The sequence below is a fragment of the Perna viridis genome, chromosome 11 (assembly GCF_037379345.1).
Source record: "Perna viridis isolate PV_CMFRI_1.1 ecotype Kerala chromosome 11, ASM3737934v1, whole genome shotgun sequence".
NCBI lineage: Eukaryota > Metazoa > Mollusca > Bivalvia > Mytilida > Mytilidae > Perna > Perna viridis.
The window spans coordinates 15,064,023-15,085,712 of NC_142455.1; the positions used below are offsets into that span (position 1 = coordinate 15,064,023).

The 21,690-nt window shown below is 32.9% G+C and overlaps 1 protein-coding gene across 4 annotated transcripts in view; it reads right to left on the reverse strand.

Annotated features, from left to right (window-relative positions):
* LOC148603077 (parathyroid hormone/parathyroid hormone-related peptide receptor-like) overlaps window positions 1-9,376 on the reverse strand; it is a 29,340-nt gene extending 19,964 nt beyond the window's left edge. The window contains exons 1-2 of one of the 4 annotated variants that reach the window (XM_088551954.1): window positions 9,234-9,376; window positions 7,637-7,713 (exon numbers count right to left, since the gene is read on the reverse strand). Coding sequence is in view for 1 of the 4 variants with exons in the window: in XM_088551951.1 (XP_088408077.1) it covers window positions 679-750 (72 nt within the window). In the remaining 3 variants the exon portion in view is untranslated. Of the gene's footprint in view, window positions 1-678; window positions 1,576-2,306; window positions 2,407-7,636; window positions 7,793-9,233 lie in introns of those variants that run through there. The other 3 variants (XM_088551953.1, XM_088551952.1, XM_088551951.1) reach the window with 3 other exon arrangements.
* Between the last annotated feature and the right edge of the window lie 12,314 nt (window positions 9,377-21,690).

Here is a 21,690-nt window from a genome sequence, read left to right on the forward strand (position 1 = left end):
ATGCACAGACATCGGATGTGCTTATTTCACTTAGACTACACAAATTGATATACGGCAATTAAACACAGTTTGGTAGCAGTTTACTTCAACAGATATCACAAATTCATGATTCATAAAAAATAAAATACGTTATGTTGGTAACAAATACTGCAGCGTCAAACATAGGACAATTCAGACAGTAAACCTATGAAGATAACCTTAACATGAACATATACATTCCACATGCACAAACAATCAGGAAGAATGAAATGCAGCAATATATAATCACTTAGAATAAGGAAATAAAGACATATCACAAGGAAATCTAAAGCACTTGCAATGTTAAATCCCACGAAACGCAGGGTATAACATTAGATGTTCCGGAAGGGTACGTGCATGCTGCTCCACCAGCGGCAAACGACACAGTTGTGTTAGTAAATTATCACTACAATAAAGAAGATCCAATATATACCCTATCAAGGTGGAGTTAGAAAGACGTTTCATAAACACAAACCGAAAAATGATACAAATACAAAAGTATACGACTAACTATTGTCAAACTGTTAGTAGAATTATTCTGAGGACGAAAAAAATGACTGGTTGTGATTTTTCATGAAACAAAAACAACAATATTTTTGGTAGAGGAGTAACATGTAATTGTTGATATTATTTGTTATCCTACATGTACTATTAACTTACCTCTTTTGGTTCGCACCAATACGCGGAAGCAGCTCCGAGAAAATTAATAAATAAATATTTCGATATAAACATTTTCAATTGATGATTGTTTCAAAACTAAATTTCAATATCACAGTCCTGTATTCTTATTGTCAAAACACTGTAGCGGTCATTATATGTTAGTCACAATTATTCGTTAATCGCTTTTCATTGATCGTTAGAGAATACAAGTGAAATATGTAATTATTCCGTCACGTGGCTATTCGTAATTCCTTCTGATAGGCAAATCAAAATAGATAGTAATTTCTAAAAAAACAGTTATCATTGATAATTCGACTCATTTTGTTCGTAACCAGCTGTGAGTAATTACATGATATTTTATCATAGAGAAGTAGTAATGTTATGTCCTCCATGCCAAATGTTTGTGATAGTATGCATCGTTTAAAAACTGTATCAATGTCCTCAATTAGTATAATCCAATAAGCGCTCGTTCGCTCGAATTAATTATAGTTATCAAAGAGAATTTGTTCAATCGAAAATAAACACTGAGTTGTATACACTTTTCAACGCAATAGGCTAGACATAAGCATGATTCCAAAATTGTATTTCGAATTGATCATTTTTAACACATATTGTATAGTATATGATAAACAATGTGTCACTATAAACATCTCGATTGCATTTTAATCTTTTATCACGTATCTTTTAGAATATGATAAAACTGTGTGACACTAGAAACATCTTGATTGCATTATGCTTTTAAAAATCAGATATCGGTAATAATTTCGTTCACACACGTTAATTCAATGCTTTAAATAAATGTTATGGATGGCAAACACCTCTTCATAGTTGTTATATTTGTAAACGGAGGCTCTCAATGAAAATGTCAATGTCTTAAAAATTAATGGTCAACTTAATCTGTCATAAATATTGCTATAAAACGATATTTGCCTCTTTATAATGAAAAGTAGAACTGGTTTATTTCACACAAAAGATATTATCAGGTGAGTTTACCACACGGATGGCATTCTTAATTACTACAATTTGTAAAATGAGACTGTCTTTTCAAATAAATGATAATTTAACCTAGATACACATACGAAGAATGTAACAGGTAATGCATTTCCATTTTAAACGTGTTTGACTTGTAAATGATGTATTTTGTCGGAGTATTCGACAAGTCATTGTATCTAGCTTCAAAACCTTTTAATGATATAGATAATTTATAGAGAACAACGAGATTGATATTCACATAATGTTAGCTGATCTATATCGATTGTTTTGTATTGAATTGACTATTTAAATGGGGACAATTACAGTTGAAAGCTTTTTGCTGAAGACAATCTTCGAAGTTAGAGACAAAAAGAGAAAGGATGCAGCACAATTTTAAACAAGACGTTAAGTAGATATAGGTGATCGTTTAAGAGACAATAACCCTACCAAAATGTGGGAATAAAAAACAACAACTAAAGGAAGCCTTTCAGTGAACGACGAAAAAATACCATGCCAGGAGTCTGCCTTTCACTGACCAATGGAGCAACACATATGCCAGCATCGCCTTTTTAAATGCACATTCTAGAAACATCAATTCAAAATCAATGATAATTAAAAACAAAGTTTAAATAGTATAGTTGGTATATTTAACTCACATTTATCAAAAACACGAATAAGTTGTTTAGTTTTGTCTATTTTCTTTATTTTCTTCTGACGTCGTTCATCGACTTCATGACTACAGTCTTTGCTTTCAACCTTATAAGATATCAATCGATTGATAAAATGTTAATATAATACCGAGAGTTAAAAAAAAATAGATGAACACAGCTGCTGGAATAAAATTTAAAACACATAATGAATGACACTTGATTGATATTTGAGAAAACATAAAAAATAACAATTATCAAATATAAATTGTAAGCGAACATGCAGAAATATACTATTTCGTTAGCAGATAAGATCCTTAAAAGGCGTGGATTAAATGAATGGGCAGTGAAAACGTTTTTAAAGCGGATTGTTAAGGCCTTATATATCTAGTGTAACACCACCACTGATATGCATATGTCCACAGCAAGGAGATGTTAGTCTTTGATATGTCCTCGTGTCTTTATTTGACTATTTAGTTTTTTTTTATTAAGACGTGTCATCGTTCTGTTACCATTGATTCATTACTTGTATTACCGGGGCTATTTAGAGCTTACTTAAGTGTGTATTTGCACTTATTGAAGGCCTTTTGGTCATCTGTCTTAGTATTTCCTATCTTTTTAAAAAGGTTTTTCGACGGTGCATGTGTTGCGTTTTTCCATATATGTTCCTTTTTCATTTGTAAAAACAATGATCTTGCAAACGGTATACGGAATGTTTGAAATGGAAAGCACCGATAACATTAAATAATGGTATGGTAGAAAAAAATGATGCACCGCAAAAATGCACAAGTATTTTACCTAGAAACAAAATAGTAAAAACGTTCCGATATCATTCAAACGCCCCAATGAGGGTCAATACCCCTTTTATTAAGCTCTGAAAGGCCCCTACATCAAAAGTAGTAAAATCTACGGTGACGAAACGATGGTGTAAATACAATAACGTATTTCTTTTCTATATCAAATTGAATCTAAAAATGGAAATACCGAAGTACCAATACAAGAGGGATATCATAGAGGAGAATTCTGTGGACATAAATCACGTTCACAAGCATATGAAATAATGAGGTCAATCAACGAGAAAGACAATACAAATATTGCATATGGTGTAACCGTCTCCTTTGTTCATTGGTTATAATGTTCACGTGATGCGAGGATATTCCACGTACATGAATCCTTGTTTCTATTTTTAAGTAACACTCCCGCTGAGAATCATGCAAAATGTGATACATTGGTAAAAAGCCTACATATTTTTGTTTTTGATATTTTGTTTGAATTGCCATAATAAACAGAAATCAACATTCAGTTTTTCATATAACCCGTGTTCTTAGGAGATAAAAAGTATAAAGAATGCACTGTAGATTTTAAAATTAAGGGCGACAACTCTGTAAATGACACACAAACACAATAAAATCTATTGGCCTTTTTTTGGGGTGTCATATTTTACAGATTTTGCATGATTCTTACAAAGGCAGCTACTTAAATATATTGACGATATGTTTCTATTCACATGTATATTGATGCTATACTTCTAAATTTAATCTAGATATAAATCGTTTCATTCCGTAATTACTCTCAGCCAATCATGGCGAAAATTACAACAATCAAGTTCATATCCAAAATACATAATCTACACATGTAATATATAATTTAAGGACTTTCACACAGTCAATACGTTATATATGGACCTGTTAGATCATAATTGATAAATATGCACAGAGTAGACCAATGCAAGCCCTGCCTCTCGCAAAACATATGTAGTTGCAAATAATTTGCAACAATAAGACAACTCCATATGACTTCCTCTGCATCAATCAGGAATTTCACCGATTTATTGATTGAATTGCTAATCTTTAACCCTTAACCATTAATTTAAATAACAAAATTTAAATAAACAATGCGTCTTTTAGAATATGAATTTAGTGTTTACTTTAACCGAAGCAAAATAGTGTTATAAACAATAACCACGATATTTTTTCATCAAGTTACAAGGTAATGTACAATGATAAAAGTCTAAAAATGTTTAATTAAAACATTAAGATGCCCTTTAATATTAACAAATTTATTTTAGAACATAAATGGTCGCTTCAAGCAAGCTAATAAAGAGATTACCAGAATAAGGGTTGTTATTATTAAAAATTGTTTATGTTTTTAATAATATGGCGGAGACCAGAGGAGATGAAACGACAGCATGAAGAATTAGAATAAAACAGTACTTGTATGCAATATAAAATGACCTGTAATTGTCACAAAAAATTATAATATATATTTTATTAATCGACATATTAATGGCATTTTCTTACGTTGTAATTCATTTACTGACCATGACCATGCGAACTGATAAGTTGCTCACAAATAAAATTTCAACTTTGATGTTTCTAGGTTTTGCAAAGTTACAGTTGTTAATAATTATATTTCATCTGCATGTAACCGAGACATGTGAATGTCAAGAGTGTTGAGGATTTTAACCCTTATCAATATGGTGTTAATTGATGGATAAACATTGAAGTCTCCCATGGTTAAATGAGCTCTGTCCCTAAATAACCACATTATGTCACTTCAAAGCAGACCATAAGTAGTTTACAATCTATGTTACTGGAACCGTAAGTAGTGCAGGAAAGATAAGGTCATTAAACTTCAAACTATTCCTTGACTAGTGTCAAAAAAGCATTTTAAATTTGATGATGTTTACCAGTAAGTTTCTCAACAGTGATAATGACTTCTTTGGCGACAGAAAGTCCTCCATATTATAATCTTGTATACAGACTGTTTTGACGCCATTTTTACAGATTCAGTGATTTTGTTAAGGCCTTTTTTTTTAAATCTCAGGTTAAAATACACAGGTTACTTTCAACCTGAACCTGTTTTATGTGAACTTACCCTTGTTTCGTATCTTACAATTTTAACGTGGTCATTTTCTCCTTATACACGGCACCATGCTTAGCGTGAAATGAAATCTTCCTATATTCCATTTTAACTACTTTTAGCATTTATTACAAGAACCTAAAACTATTTTATTTGTAATGTAAATCATCTCACTTCTTAAGGATAATTCTGATAGCGGGAGCAAAATTTCAGTTTTACGTCTTTTCATCTTCTGCATTCACCTAACATGAAAGTCGTGCATGCGCTTATCTCCCTCACAAGAACTTCCGGTATTGGTATGCCCTTTATGTTGATACTTTCCAGGTGTTGGTTAGCGCATATATTGGAGCCAAATTACATTCCCTATCTATTTTTTCAATCGAAAATAGAAATATATCTCACCTTGAAACAAAGGTTTTATATTTGCTATGGTTTAAAAATACAAACAGATTTCAGGGCGTTCAATGTCAAAAAGTAAAACAGCGACAAGATATATAAGAGATATGAATGATATTGTATCAGCAATTATCACAATTGATTGTAATTTGTAAGTGAAGGATATTATCTTTTTTCTTTAAAGAATTCACGAAGGTGTACAGCTTTCTACAAAGGTGTAGTGTAACAACCAATTAGCATTCTACAAAGTGAGTTATTTTTTCCTGTTCACAATACATGTTCATATTTTTTTAATTGGTAAAATTTTGGATGATTAAATATGTTGATTGATTGTTGGGGTTTAACGTCCGAGCAGTAATACTTCAGCAATATTCAGACGATGAACATGAAATGGATGATAAAATGAACATGAAATGATGATGAAATGAAAAATGGGATGGGACACAAGGATAATAGCGTCAACAAATTTTGATTTAGAAAAAGGGAGGGATGGGTAAGGTCGGGCAATTTAGCTTCCTGTGGAGGAGCGCAAAGGTTCCTATTCCTATCGAATACCACAGTAGGTTTCTTTAATGTGCGAGGAACGTGGCATCTTTCCCAACACGGTGCACCACTATGGTTTGAGGTCAGATTTTCCGTATTATAGCCTGACAACCCCAGCATGTAACATGCCAGGGGTACCCCATTCCACCACCTGGGGCACACATCCCAGTTGCTGTGTGGGCAGAGCGCCTAGCCCCCGGCTAGGTTCCTAAGCGCTATTTAGTCGCCTTCTACGACAAGCTTAGCGCTGCTGCAGGCCTATTCTTCTGACACCAAGATCTGCAAGGGGTTGATTAAATAGGAGAGTGGGGAGACTAGATACATAATTTGTGAACTTTCAGGAGCGGGTATGAATCTGTTGAATGCGTTCGAAACTTTTGTTAATGTGTTGCATAATGATCGCAAAATATAAACCTGATCCTTCATTTTTTGTTCCAACCGACACTTTATTAAGAGAAACAAATACTATAAAGTAAAATATAAAGCAATGTAACGGTAATGCAAACATACACACATAAAACATGAATTGGCGAGTCAAACGTCATTACAACTTATTTTCTTTCTTCCTTCTTTCTGGGTCCACCCATGTCACCGCGGGTATCATACAAAACAAACAAAACCACCACTTGATGTTATCAATTTACCTTCAATGAGGAGATTGAATAATGGATGGGACAGAAAACTCAATTATAAATGAAAGGCTGAAATAAGCAAAAACAATTATTAGCCTATTTAAACATTTGATAATTATGACTAATGAAAAACAAACCCTTTTGACAGAAAAAGCTTTTATTTTTTTTTTTTGTAAGGAGGAAGTTATGAGATTTCTGTCAAAAGAGATTCAATTGTTTTTATGCAGTTCTTATCATATATAACAGAAATTGAATTGAAAAACAGAAATTTAATCTTTCAATTTCAATTCAAACACATTTTAAAAAAAGCGATAATGCTTGTGTATCTTTATGAATTGACAACTATCTCATTTTTAATGCAACCACTCGCTGCTTCATTTGTCATGTTTATGATAGATTGTTACCAAAATAGTCAAAATTTCAAGACAAAATATAACCAAAAGAAAATCAGGAATACTGAAAATATAACGTCATACTACTGGATATTGCACTTCTAAAACGCCAAACTTGCACTTTATTGGATTGATTGCACTAAAGTGTTAGTATAATCGTAACTTACTTTTAAATATTATTACGCATGTGATGAAAATATGTTTTAACTATGATGAATTGAGACAATCTTTAGGAGAAATTTCGAAGCTTGAAGTGAATGACTTTTGGGAATTATTTTGCAATTCGAAATGGGCAAAGCATTTTTTTTTAATCCGAAAAAAATGGATAGAATGTTGAACAAAATTTATCATTGTACGATGTATTACACCCTCCATACTGATGATAGTCCTTGCATGCATTGTTAACAAATTTTGGAATTGCTTCATGCATCAAAGTACAATGTATACTACTGAGATGTGAAGACATGACATTAAAAAAGTAGCGATAAATGACGACCATTGAGCATTGACTTACCTCCCATTATATCTCCCTCGCTTAAAATCCTTGCTCACAATTGATTAAATATATCATGAAACGAGCTTTTCAGGGACCTAGAAAATGAATCCAGTGCAATATTAGAAACACACCATTTCAACAAACTGAGACCATATGAGATGGCGTTTTGCTTTTATTTTAATGATAAATATGGAAGACGTGTCAAGGCTCACGTACTCAGTTTATTCATTGTAACGGAACAAGCCTTCTTAAGTAAGATAAAAGGAAATATATTACTGCTTAGTACAAAAAGGTCACCATAGAATTAAACATAGGTGGTCTTTCTGATCAATTTCAAGGCATTTTATTATTATTGTATTATTTTTACACTTGGTGTAACGGTAACGTAGTACTTTGTAGGTGTATTCTTACAAAACGACATGATAAGGCGAGTGTCCACTGCTTTAATACAAACTGATTTGTGTATGAATTTCACCTATCGTACATGTGATTTCTTTATGTTGTACACTTTAAGCTCGGTTTATCATTATACACAGTCCAGGATTCATTTCTAAGGGATTACTGTATTACGTCAGTATTATACTATGTTGCGTAAGGTTATCCATATTGGCTTAGTTATTGGTCCGAGGCTAGACATATTGGACTGAGGCGTAGCAGAAGACCAATATGGCTAGCTTTGCACTATTTTAACCAGGCCAATATGATGTATTAGTCGGGTAAATGTCGTAAATGTCGTTTTGGACGGATAAATTCCGTATTGGCGCACTATTGTTTGGTTTTTGCTGTTTTTTGTTTTTTGTTTTTTGTTTTTTGTTTTTTTTTTTGGGGGGGGGAGTTCTTTTGCAGGTTTAAATCTTATTTTCCAATGTTAGTAAATAATATAGTATTATTGCGTAATATTTTCTATATTGGCTTAGTTATTATCCGAGTCTAGCCATATTGGACTGAGGCGTAACCGAAGTCCAATATTTCTTGCCGGGGACCAACAAACATGTCCATATGGAAACCCTTACGCAATTATATCTTTATTGACAAACTAGTCTAATACGCTAGGTCAATATCGATTTTAACCAATACATAATATATTGGCCGGGTAAAAGCCGTATTGGATGGCTAAATCTATACTGGACGGCTATATCTCGCCTTGGCGTACTTTTGTATTCCGTATTGTATTGGCAGTTTTGGTCATATGTAGGCCAATATTCGAACGTAAGTCAATATAAAGGATGTCAATTGATTGGTGGCATTTGTATCGACGTGAAGTATGCATTAACTATTGTCTTACTATTACTGTTAATTATCTTTTCAAATGTGATTGCAAAATGCTAAAGAAAAAAGACAAACAAGGCTTTAACCAATAGTGATTTCTTATTCGGACACACGTGTGAAATTTTGTGAACAGCCACAACTATGTAAATTGGATATAATATACAAGTTGACAAAATAAGAATTGGTCCGATTTATTACACCCTCCACACTGATGATAGTCCTTGCATGCATTGTTAACAAATTTTGGAATTGCTTCATGCATCAAAGTACAATGTATACTACTGAGATGTGAAGACATGACATTAAAAAAGTAGCGATAAATGACGACCATTGAGCATTGACTTACCTCCCATTATATCTCCCTCGCTTAAAATCCTTGCTCACAATTGATTAAATATATCATGAAACGAGCTTTTCAGGGACCTAGAAAATGAATCCAGTGCAATATTAGAAACACACCATTTCAACAAACTGAGACCATATGAGATGGCGTTTTGCTTTTATTTTAATGATAAATATGGAAGACGTGTCAAGGCTCACGTACTCAGTTTATTCATTGTAACGGAACAAGCCTTCTTAAGTAAGATAAAGGGAAATATATTACTGCTTAGTACAAAAAGGTCACCATAGAATTAAACATAGGTGGTCTTTCTGATCAATTTCAAGGCATTTTATTATTATTGTATTATTTTTACACTTGGTGTAACGGTAACGTAGTACTTTGTAGGTGTATCCGTAACATGTTTCCTAATGTTAATAAATTCTGTAATTTTACTTTCAGACTTTCTCCCGCCAAAACGTAAAATAAAAACATAACGAAAAGAAAATCAATCTGCCCTTTAAAACAATCTTAAAATTAATGTTGAGTACTGCATCAAATAATTGAGGAAATGTATATAATTCAAAGGATAATAAATTGGTTATCAAGAATAACCAAGATATGATCACTCGTGCCAAGAACGCTTAGGATTTAACTCGTGAGCGGAACAAGATCGGCGCACTCGTTAAATCTGGATGTTCTTTCACACTCGTGGTCATATTTTTGGTTACTATGGATTCTTCTGATATATATATATACATATATGAAGCTTATATTTTCCCCGCAAATGAAAAAGTGGTTGAAATAAATTGGCGTGAAAGCACCCGGATTTTTTTTCTATATTATCTATTCTATAAACTATACATCAAGTATCATGTCCAGTACTTGAACTTGAGGGTGACTGATATAAGAGTAATCAAGGGAACCAGGGTTATAGCGGTAATCAAAAGAATGTATTCCAGGGACAAAGACCAGACATAGAAAACAGACATACACAACAAAGAACATAAAGTAACTAAAATCATACATACAAAGTAACAAAAGTAAATGAGCAACTCAGAATCCACTAAAAACTGGGAGCATGGACCAGGTGCACCATTATAAAATGTAGGTGTAGTTTATAGATGGTAGTCAGTGGTCTGGGTTTTGCCAGTTGGAGTTTAGTACAACAGAGATGAGAATGTGTTCAAGTTAATTAATTACGTATGGTGCATATTTCCTGCTTATCTAGAAACTCCCTTCAACTAACTTACTAATGACATGGTGAGCAATCTCCGTGTTTGAAAAAGAGGTTAAATACCGTATACAAACGAGTCTAAATATTTGTTGTGTATTATGCTTTGGTAATTTGTAGAATAAATGACGAAGAAGTCTGACCAATCATTCAACGTCAAAGTCAAGTTAATTATCAATTTTTGCGCGATTAAAAAACAAACTGTTAATCTTCAATTGAAATATATTTAAGTCAGAATCTGTCGCCTACGAGCTAAATTACATATTCGTCCTTGTTTTCTCAAGACAAAAGACAACAGTTGATGAATCAATGTTAAGCATGTAGACAATGTATTTGGAGACTGGTTTCCGTTTGTGATGGAAACGTGGTTAGATTTATTAAAGGAACTTCATACCAAAAGATGTTGGAATATTACAATGATGTATTAGTTACTGGGGACGGAAATGATTTCTTGAACATCATTATAAAGAAAGGTTTATTCATCTTGACATAAAGTAAACTCTTCTGTGATATATTGAATACTATGAATATCTTGAGTAGATGATATTTCATTTTAACTTATTTGCCACAATATTATCTTGAATACTAGAATGAAAATCAGTGTACTGTTTATAATTTGTTTAATTGACACTGAATATGACGAATACATTTCAGCGTACATCTGTATGGAATTATGTATGTCATATCTATATTTTCTAATAAACTGGCAAAGCAAATGTGTATAAAAATCGTCTATTAATCGCTCGTTGTATGTATGTTTCATTTTATTATTAAAGAAAATTTTATAATTTGGTGATTTAGAGGGGAATAAGATACGTATAAGCTGAATACTGTTACTAACCAATGTTGTATTATATAAAAAAAACTTTAAAAAAAACCGCGTTATGAATCAAGTCATGGTAAATATTCGTTAGAGTAAATGTGATTATGAAAAAGATGAAAATGTTCCGAGAATTTGGAAAAGGGAAATAAGTAAGATGAAATAGATATTGCCATTTCTTCTATATCTTGCCATATATTTCCTGTATTTTTTTCTTTTCAACATGAATACGTTCCTGCGTTCCCTTTATGTCTGACTTCCCTTAAGATGGTAAAGATAGATACTGCATTGGCCTTCGAGAGTAATTTACTATAGACAAATATTAAAAATCCGCGATGAACAGTTTCAAAAACATGTCATACTAAGCTTCAGCTAACGGAAGAGGAATTTGATGGTATCCTAGATAACCTCGAAACAGAAATAGCTTGTGATTTGTTCATTACTAAGACTAAAATTGATATATTGCGTATTTTCAAGAATTCACTTCATTACGTGTCGGCAATCCAAAACCATTTGTATAGAAACTGTTACTTGTTATTTTCTGACATTTTCTGAATATTTTAGTATCATCGACTTAAGTTTAAAACTGTAAATCGAATATCTATCTTCGATCCTTGAAGTTTATAAATGCGCATAATTTGTTTTATTTGTTACGACATTGCTACATAAATGGTTCTGCATGTGCTGAATGTTACTATTACGCATTGAGTAACGTAACTGTGTTATAGATAAAGGGTAATAACAAAATTACCGAAATGATTGCGCACTTTTGGCAATAATCAAAATAACAAGTCAAGTGAAGAAAAGTCCTTACAACAAATGGAGATATCAAAACAAAAACCGAGAAGTTGATATTGCGATTAAAATTTTCCTTCAGTTGTGATAACGAAACAGTCTTGTTAAGTATCATGCAAATCCTGTAAAATGTGATAAACCTCATTTTTATTTTTGTTACTAAGTTGATTTATGTGCCTGTATGAATAAATGTATAATTATTCATTCCAAACTTCATGCTCTTGGGAGATAATTCACATTGAAAATCCGACAGTTCCTTTTGTATTTATGTTCTATTTACTGAGTTATCTCCCTTAATACCGAATTCTACAGTGTATTCTATATAATTTTTATGTCTTTGGATCAAAGGTTCTATGAAAAGCCACATAATATTTTCTGTTTACTTAAGCATTATTAACAAAATATCAAAAATAAAAAATATGTAGACATTTTGCATGATCCTTAGCTTGAGTGCTACTTGATTATTACCGGTATATGTAATACAAAAAGATAGTACAAAATAAGTACAGAAGATAAAGTGATGGAATTATATAAATTCATCGTTTATTAAAGTTTGTCTGCAATACAATATTTCTGAATAAAATCCGGATATCAGAAAATAAAAAAAAAACACACACACAGAGAGAGAGAGAGAGAGAGAGAGAGAGAAACACATACAATTACACACACAAAACACTCATACAACGAATGAGACCTCGGTCCTATACTTCATTTCTACATGTACATGTTTAAGAACCATACTAGCAGAAAGTGATGCAAGACACACTTTAATGTTGATAAATAATAAAAGAAAGACTTAAACGAAGTCATACAATTTTGCAATAATTTTTACAACGTACAATATTTGTTACTTAAAACATTATTGTTTACTAACACAGAAAGCAAATTCTTTCATCAGAGATATTTCAAAATTGATCAGCTTGATTATTTGAAACTACCAGAGAAATATCAATATCTTAAATAGTGGAGGGGGGTTAAATGTAGTAAAAAATACACTGAACCTTTTTTTTATAGATACGAACCAGTGCAAACCATTCTAGACTACATTTAGATGAAACAGCATGTCTGAGAGCGGTTACTTTTGGTCAAATATTTCTATAATACTATATATTTTCCTGTTAAGGGTCTTCAATTTGATAACTGAAGTCTTAGAACGTGTCTGTTAGGAAATTATAGAAGTTTGATATTACTGAGATTTATTTTAAAGCTGTGTATTTACTGATGGCGCCTTGTTTGGTAATAGGTAATAGGCTTGCGCACATACTTTCTTAAAGAAATGCTCATTTTTCTCAGCGAAGTGTTGAAAAGTATTTTGAACGTAGAACGATGAATTGAAAATTAATTTCAAAATTACTATGATCAATCATGTCAAATATGCATGTAGAAGAGAAATATAACATAAGAATTTACTCTCTGTAATGTCATTTATATGTGATTATAAATTTGGTATGTGGTATTGATTTTCTTTTGTTGATTATGTGGTTGTTCTAGGCGCATGATGTATAAATGAAAATGCCTAAATACTGTTTTTTGTTCTTTTTGTTCTTTTGTTTTTTTTTTAAATGCGTGATAATGAAAATATAGTTTGTCTCTACAACTTCAGTGCTACTCATTTTTCTCAATAGATAAAACAAATTCTATGGTACAAAATCCATTATCGTTTTGAATTAGGTATAAACCATACTGCAATCATGGTACATAGTTTATCCACATTTACTCAATTTGTGGCAAGATACAAAACAATATGTATTTATTTATGATTGAGATCTAATTCTAAAATGAAATGTACATACAAGTTACATGGAAGAATTCCATTTTTTTTAGCATAACCTTTAAACATTGTTTTGAACAATTGGGAATTTCATTGGTAATTAATATACCTTACTGGAACTTTATTAAGATATTTTTTGAACGATAGAGAAAGGCAATGTCTACTTTAATTGAGCATATGCATTATCGGCGGATATACATTAGCAGTTGCTAGTTTCATTTTCTAATTGCACTATTAAAGGGCAAAAACATCAATGATTTCGCCAACATGCAATGGTTTTAACCATTAAACATGTACACATAAATCGAAATAAAATTCTCAATAGGATTGTCTCTTTTTCGTTGGGGAAGAAACTTTTAGTTTGAAACGCGATCAGAACATTCGTATATGTAGCTAACATTTGTAGATTGTTTCGGCCAAAATCTGAACAAAAGTTAAATCAAACATATCTAGTCTTAAGTTGTGCTCGCAAGCGAGTCACACATAACTTTCCAAGTGGTCACAGAATCTAAAAGTTTAAAAATGGCTAATACGTTTAAGGCTTAATATAAATGTTCATTTAATATACATTATATTGAATAACTGAGAGTCCATATCTTGTATTACACATGGTAGAACCTCTCGGTAATGGCTTTGGCTTCCTATTTCGATTTAGTCTTGGTCTTGAGTACTTCCTGAAGTATAAATAATTGGTGATGATTGTTTCCTTTTTAACAGTTTTTTGTTTTATGAGGTTACCTCTTAAAACACGTGTACAGCATTTCGAAATTTGCAATATATATATCATTGGTATTGTTTTTCATTTTATTTCCCTATCTTGGCAACATATACTTTATCGATTCATTATATCTTTTATAAACTTTACCAGCACATCATTTTCAAATTTCTGGCCTCCTAGGTTTCTGATATATTGCAATGTCTAATCCCCCTTATCGACGTAAGTACCCATCCCTTTATATATGATCCTTGAAACGTTTAGGTTTCCCTTACGCACGATACCAAAACGCATGCTAAACGCTCACCAATCGCACGACAAATGAACGCTTCTATCATGCATTTATCGTGCGTTAAAAAGAAAACGATGTAAACGCACGATAAACGATGCATGAATGCTAAAATGGGAAAAGTGAACTTCTCAAGGAGTGTAACAAAGGAGTCGTTATGTAACATAATATCGTCACACAATACTAGTTTCAGGGGTTTGATACATCGCATCTATCCCAAAGAACTTCAGATAAAGGATACTGCCGACACTGATTAGTCAGCTTCATATCTTGAGCTACACTTAGAGGTCGATTAATAAAGAAAAAATATTTCCCAAACTAAAAGACAAACGCAATGATTATTTATTTCATATTGTCAACTTTTCTTTCATCTGTGACAACATCTCTTCAGCACCTTTGTCTGGGGTTTTCATATCACAACTCATACGTTATGCCAGAGCATGCCGTAGTAACGCAGACTTTTGTTTCACGCTAGACTTCTTAAGATTAGGCTTCAGGAACAGGGTTATGTTGCTACAAAATTGAAGTCATCACTACAGAAGTTTTATAGTCGTCATCATGAACTCGTTTATCGTTAAGATGTATTCATTTGCACCATGAAAACTGACGTGTTCAACATGTCATAGTTTTTTCCCTCTTTCGGTTACCCCGGACTTGACTTTTTATGAGCAACTCGGCGGTTGTTTCTAGAATAGAAAAGGACGCTTACCCTACCGGTGCACCTGGTCCATGCTCCCAGTTTTTAGTATAGTCCGAGTTGTTCATTTACTGTTGTTAATTTGTATGTATTATTTTGGTTATTTTATGTTCTTTGTTGTGTTTGTATGTTTTCCATGTGTGGTTTTTGTTCCTAGACTACGTTATTTTAATTTCCGCTAAAATCTTGGTTCCCTTTATTGCTCTTTCAAAAATGTTTAAGTGGTTCGCATATCTGTGGGGTAAGGCCAAACATCTGACAAACGTTGTTCCGAATTATTCAATAATTTCTTAGAAACGCACGGACAAGTTCACCAGCAGTATATATAGTAATACGGAAAATACGAAAAAAAAACAGAAAAAAAAAAGAAACGTAAGTCCTCGTCTCAAGGAGTTATAATTTGATTTATTTTATGCAATGGCTCAAAATCAACTTGATTTCAACGTTTTTCTGATCAAATATTTACATTATCAAATTGAATTATATATTGTTTTAATTCTTCAACATTTAAGCTTTCATTTTTGATTCAATTAAATATTTTTTTTTAATCAATGAATGAATTTAACTTAATTGTACCATCCTCCCCATTCAACATCCCGATCGCCCATACGCCATCCCCACCCCCTTTACCCGTTCCCTTTATATATTAAGCTTCCCCATAGAAGCACTGTATTAAAAAAACATAAAACAGTGCTTGGTAATTAAAAAGTACATGCATACATATGCTTCGGAAGTCTTGTGATGAGAATTATTGTACACCACTTGAGTGGTATAAATTTCTGACTAACTCCGTATTATGTCCGCCATTCCAAATTGTCCCCATCTCCCATTGAAAATTCTTTATTCCCCATCCACCCATTTAATCGTCATCAAATATTTACATTATATTTACATTATAAAATTGAATTTTATATTTTTCAATTCTTCAACATTTGAACTTTTATTTTCATTTTACTTTTTTCACATCAAAAACTAATATTCCTATCCTTCCCATTCAAAGCCACAATCACCCGATATACCGTACAAGTACTGTACAAGTCAGAATGAAGAGTTCGTTAACTAAAAAGTGTAGAACCTGAGAAATTTGTAGAGTAACTGTAAATGATCAGATAGAAAGTCGGAGGAAAAGATGTAAACTAAGTTTACTACATGTTTCCATTCATGATATTAACAAAGTTGGTCTATCAACCTTTGAATTTCTTAATTCAAACAATTTTCGATAAACTTTTCAGAGGCGAACTATTACAGAACATATTGGAAAAAGAAATTGCAGTGTATAACTTTGATGTTCAATTAAAAAGGGCCTCTGGTTATCAAGTTGTTTTAAAGTTACAATGTGTGTGTCCTTTAGAAAAAAAAACAAAAAAAAAAAAGCAAGCCACTAATAAATCATGTTTCAAAACATGATGTTTTTCGACAGACAGTATAAACAGTTATGTGCATGTTTACAAACAGATAGAATGTAAATGATTTCACAAAATACTACTTTAGTCGTGTATAGTTTCAAAATTTTCCATTGTTTATTTTATTGAGTGGAGTCAATGAGTAGAGTTGTGGATTGGCTTCAAGGGGTGGCATCTTGGAGTAAAATTTTGGAGCGGTTTTTCATGCTGTAGAGTTGTTATTGGTTACTGTTTTTCAAGTCACCCATTGACTCCAAAACAACTACATGATGTTTTCTTTCAGAATATAACGCCCCGTGCAGGTCCGGGTGTCAAAAGAATAGACCTGCAGCAGCGCTAAGCTTGTCGTAAAAGGCGACTAAATAGTGCTCAGAACTCTAGCCGGGGCTAGGGCGCTCTGCCCACAGAGCAACTGGGATGTGTCCCCCAGGTTGTGTAACGGGGTACCCCTGGCGTGTAACATGCTGGGATTGTCAGGCTATAATACGGAAAACGTGACCACAAACCATAGTGGTGCAACGTGTTGGGAAAGATGTCACGTTCCTCGCACGTTAAAGAACCCTACTGTGGTATTCTTCCGGAGTAGGAACCATAGGGCTCCGCTACGGGAGGCTCAATTGCCCGACCCTACCCACCTCTTCCTATTTCCAGTGGCAATCACAATATGTCGACCCCATTGTCCTTGTGTCCCATCCCTTTTTCATTTCATCATTTCATTTTGTTTGTTTGTTTGTTGGGGTTTAACGTCCAAGCAGCAATATTTCAGCTATATTCAGACAATGAACACGAAATGGATGATAAAATGAACATGAAATGAAAAAAAAAGGATGGGTCACAAGTATAATAGGGTCGACAAATTTTGATTGGCACCGGAAAAAGGGGGTATGGGTAAGGTAGGGCAATTTAGCCTCCTGTGGAGGAGCGCAAAGGTTCCTACCCCTATCGAATACCACAGCAGGGTTTTTTTAAAGTGCGAAGAACGTGGCATCTTTCCCAACACGGTGCACCACTATGGTTTGCGGTCAGGTTTTCCGTATTATAACCTGACAAACCCAGCATGTAACACGCCAGGGGTATCCCATTCCACCACCTGGGGCACACATCCCAGTTGCTGTGTGGGCAGAGCGCCTAGCCCCCGGCTAGGTTTCTGAGCACTATTTAGTCGCCTTATACGACAAGCTTAGTGCTGCTGCAGGCCTATTCTTTTAACACCCGGACCTGCACGGGGCTCATCATTTCATGTTCATTTTATCATCAATTTCATGTTCATCGTCTGAATATAGCTGAAATATTACTGCTCGGACGTTAAACCCCAACAAACAAACAAACAAAAACAGAATATAACAAAAACAGAAACAGTAATTGTTTTTTCTTTTTTTTTTAAATAAACGTCCAACAAATAGTTATATCACCCCTGTGAATTACGTAATATATAGCAAATTAAACATCAAACCATGCTTTACAACATAGTTTTCACTCCAAAGTTCTACTCCAAGACTCCACTCGACAACTCCACTCCAGAAATTATACAATCCATCAAAATTTGTTCACATTGTGAACTCTACATGTGGTTTTAGAAAGTGTATGGGTGGTATTTCAATCTAAAACCCCGATTATATAATTCGGCTATTACAGTGATTTGTAATTTGATTTCAAATGAATAAATTAGCAACAAACTTGATACTTGATATAAGTTATTTTCAATTGTAACTTCCTGATTTATTTTGTTTTCTTCCGTCTTGTTTCGTTTCATGTGTAATCAGAGAAACGTTTAATAAAATATTGAATGTCAAAGGTCAAGATAAAAAGTCCGCACAAATTTTGATATCAAAAACCATAGAGGTATAAAATGTTATCTTCGGTCATTCAGAAATAGAATCGCATAAATTTTACCTTGAAACATTTATATAACACAACATTTTGTAATTTTAATTATTGTTTCATGTCAATTATTGTGATATGAAAGAGTATATTCTTTGACAATAAAATGATACATGCACACATGATATACTTTTTCTTAACATATATCAATATTGTGTGCTATTGTTATAAGTGTCATATGCACCGATATCTCAATTTGAGGTATATTATGTATGCAATATGATAATTGAAACTTATTTGCAGTTTTAATCAAAATGAATTGAATTTGTAATCAATATAAAATAGATACAAATGTTGCAGGAGCCTCAACTGATGACATAAGGTTGATTAACTAGGTGGGCTTACTGAACTCAAAAATGGGAAATCGAGGAAACTGAGAATGTAACGGGATATAAAGAGACTGGAAAAAAAGACACACACACACACCAAAAATATGAAATTGAGAAACATCCGATGAGTTTCATATTAAATGTCACGCCCGGGGTAGAAGAAAATGGAAAAAAAAGTTCGATTTCTTTAGAAGCGGATATTACACTTGAATGTGTTCCATAGCCCCTATTCAAATCAACAGCTGTAGATTTCCGAGTCTGAATAATACATGTGTATAATAAACCACTGAATTTAGCATCATTTTGCTATGCCCTGACAAGCATCCGGAATAGGCCATCATTTTGTGCCCTAATTCGTCTTATGCACAAGTGCCTGTCATTTCTAAATACGGAAACAAAGATCTTTTAAAAGATTTCCGATTACATAAAATCAGTGATATATAATTTTTTAAAATCATTCTAGTTAAGAATAATAGGCTTGCTATTTTTCCCACTCTTGCATCTATCAAAACTCTATTCTATTCAGATGACCTTATATGTAATTTTGGTTTTCACCTTTATATTGCGCTTTCAAAATCATGAAATTAAGTTGAGATACAGACCTGGATGGGTGACCAGAAAGGTTGTACTAAATTTCTGAATAGTTGAATGGTGTTTCATGTTTATCCTCCATGCAGTATCTGTAAAAAAAAAAGCACTGGAGACAAAAATTCATAAGTGTGTGTATTAGTATTACAATTTTAACATTATTTAGTGAAATCATTTGCAATTCAGCGTTTAGCATTATGGTTAAGTACCAACTTTCATTACAAAAAATAATAATTTCTTGTGTTACGGACATCTCTTGTCGCATGCTACTGTCATCCTTTGAAAAAAAAAGATTCTTCGTTGCGGTCATCCCGCCAATATTTATACCTTGTAATTTCTCATTAATTATGCATTTTGCCGATATGCTTTCCGCTTCAAATATCAAGCATTGATAAATGACTATCTATTTGTTATATTTATTTTGTTGAATAACTTGAATAGACAAATTATCAAAGGAAATCATTCTTATCCGAATTTTCATCTTCCATCTTGGGATGACCGTAACGGCCTTTAAGGTCCTCCGTTTTACCCCAGCGAAAAAGATAATATGTTACATTTCGTACAAATTAATACCTTATTGAGTAGAAATGGTACTTTAATAAGCAGAATCATCTATATTGAGTTATTTGATTCTATGACGGAAGACATAATTTAAGGTGGCATTAACATTAACCTATGCGCTATGATATATCCTACCTTTTTTCATTGGCGACTATTACGCTATTTGTAAGAGAACTTGGTGAACGCATGAATTGTGACTCCAATTAAATTTTCCAATATATACATATTTGTATCGAAGAATAAACAAGTACATGTACTATCGTTAAAAAAGATAGCCGACGCAGTAAAATTTTCTTCTTTTTACTTATAAGTTTCTACATTTCATTCAAGAAAATAAAACATGGCACGCAATTTCAATTCAGATACAGTTTTTGCGAACGCCTCTTAATTATCAGTATTTTGCGAATCGAGCAAGTGACTTGCGTTTCTATAAAAAAGCGTCCTTAAGGTCAAAGAGTAAAAGCGAAACTATACCGACTGCGTCGAAAAAATAAAAACAATTGTGTATGTATTTCTTGCTTTAAAAGATTTTCCCTTTTTTTTACTTTGTACAAAAAATTATAATCTTACTTTCTATTTCAACCAATAGTCACCAAATAATATATAATGCCATTAATTATGCACAGTGCAGCTTTTGTCTTTTAATGACTTGGTAAAGTTCAAGATTAAATATTTCATGTTGGGTATTGTGCATGACATATATTTCCAAAAAGTGGTAACAATTTATGTTAATCCATCTATCCTGAGATAACCATTGAGCGATGTAGGTCACATGACCCCCGATGATATGATAAAGGACAAATTGTGGCAGATTGGTGATCTTTCAAACGCCAGTAACCATTTATGTCTAAAGAGAGATTACTCAGGATACTTCTTACTAATTTATCTTCTTAGTATTTATAGATCTTTAATCTCAACTATTGAGTCTAAGTTTGATGTCACGTCGTGTAAAAATAAACTGAACCCTTTCAAAAGTTGACCTCAATCGTACGTGTTTTTTATATTATTATATTTTTTTTGTATTCGGTAAAAGTAATTTTACTTATCTGCTACATTTCAGTTGGTCCTATCTGCTACATTTCAGTTGGTCCTATCTGCTACATTTCAGTTTGTCCCATCTGCTACATTGCAGTTGGTTTACTTGTTGCATGAAAAACAAAAAAATAGGTGTAGCATACTTGTTATAGTACAGATAAAACATTACTACGTAGTAACGATTTCAAAAACTTCTACCGAACAAAACATCAGAATAAAAAACATGAAATTGTCACAACGTGACAATGGACATGGTCGAAAAGGGTTTGCAATCAACGAAAAAAAGGGCAAATGAAACAATATGTCTAATACGCTAAAAATGGCGGTGTCAAATGCCCATCTTCACAACACGAGAACAGATCTGGA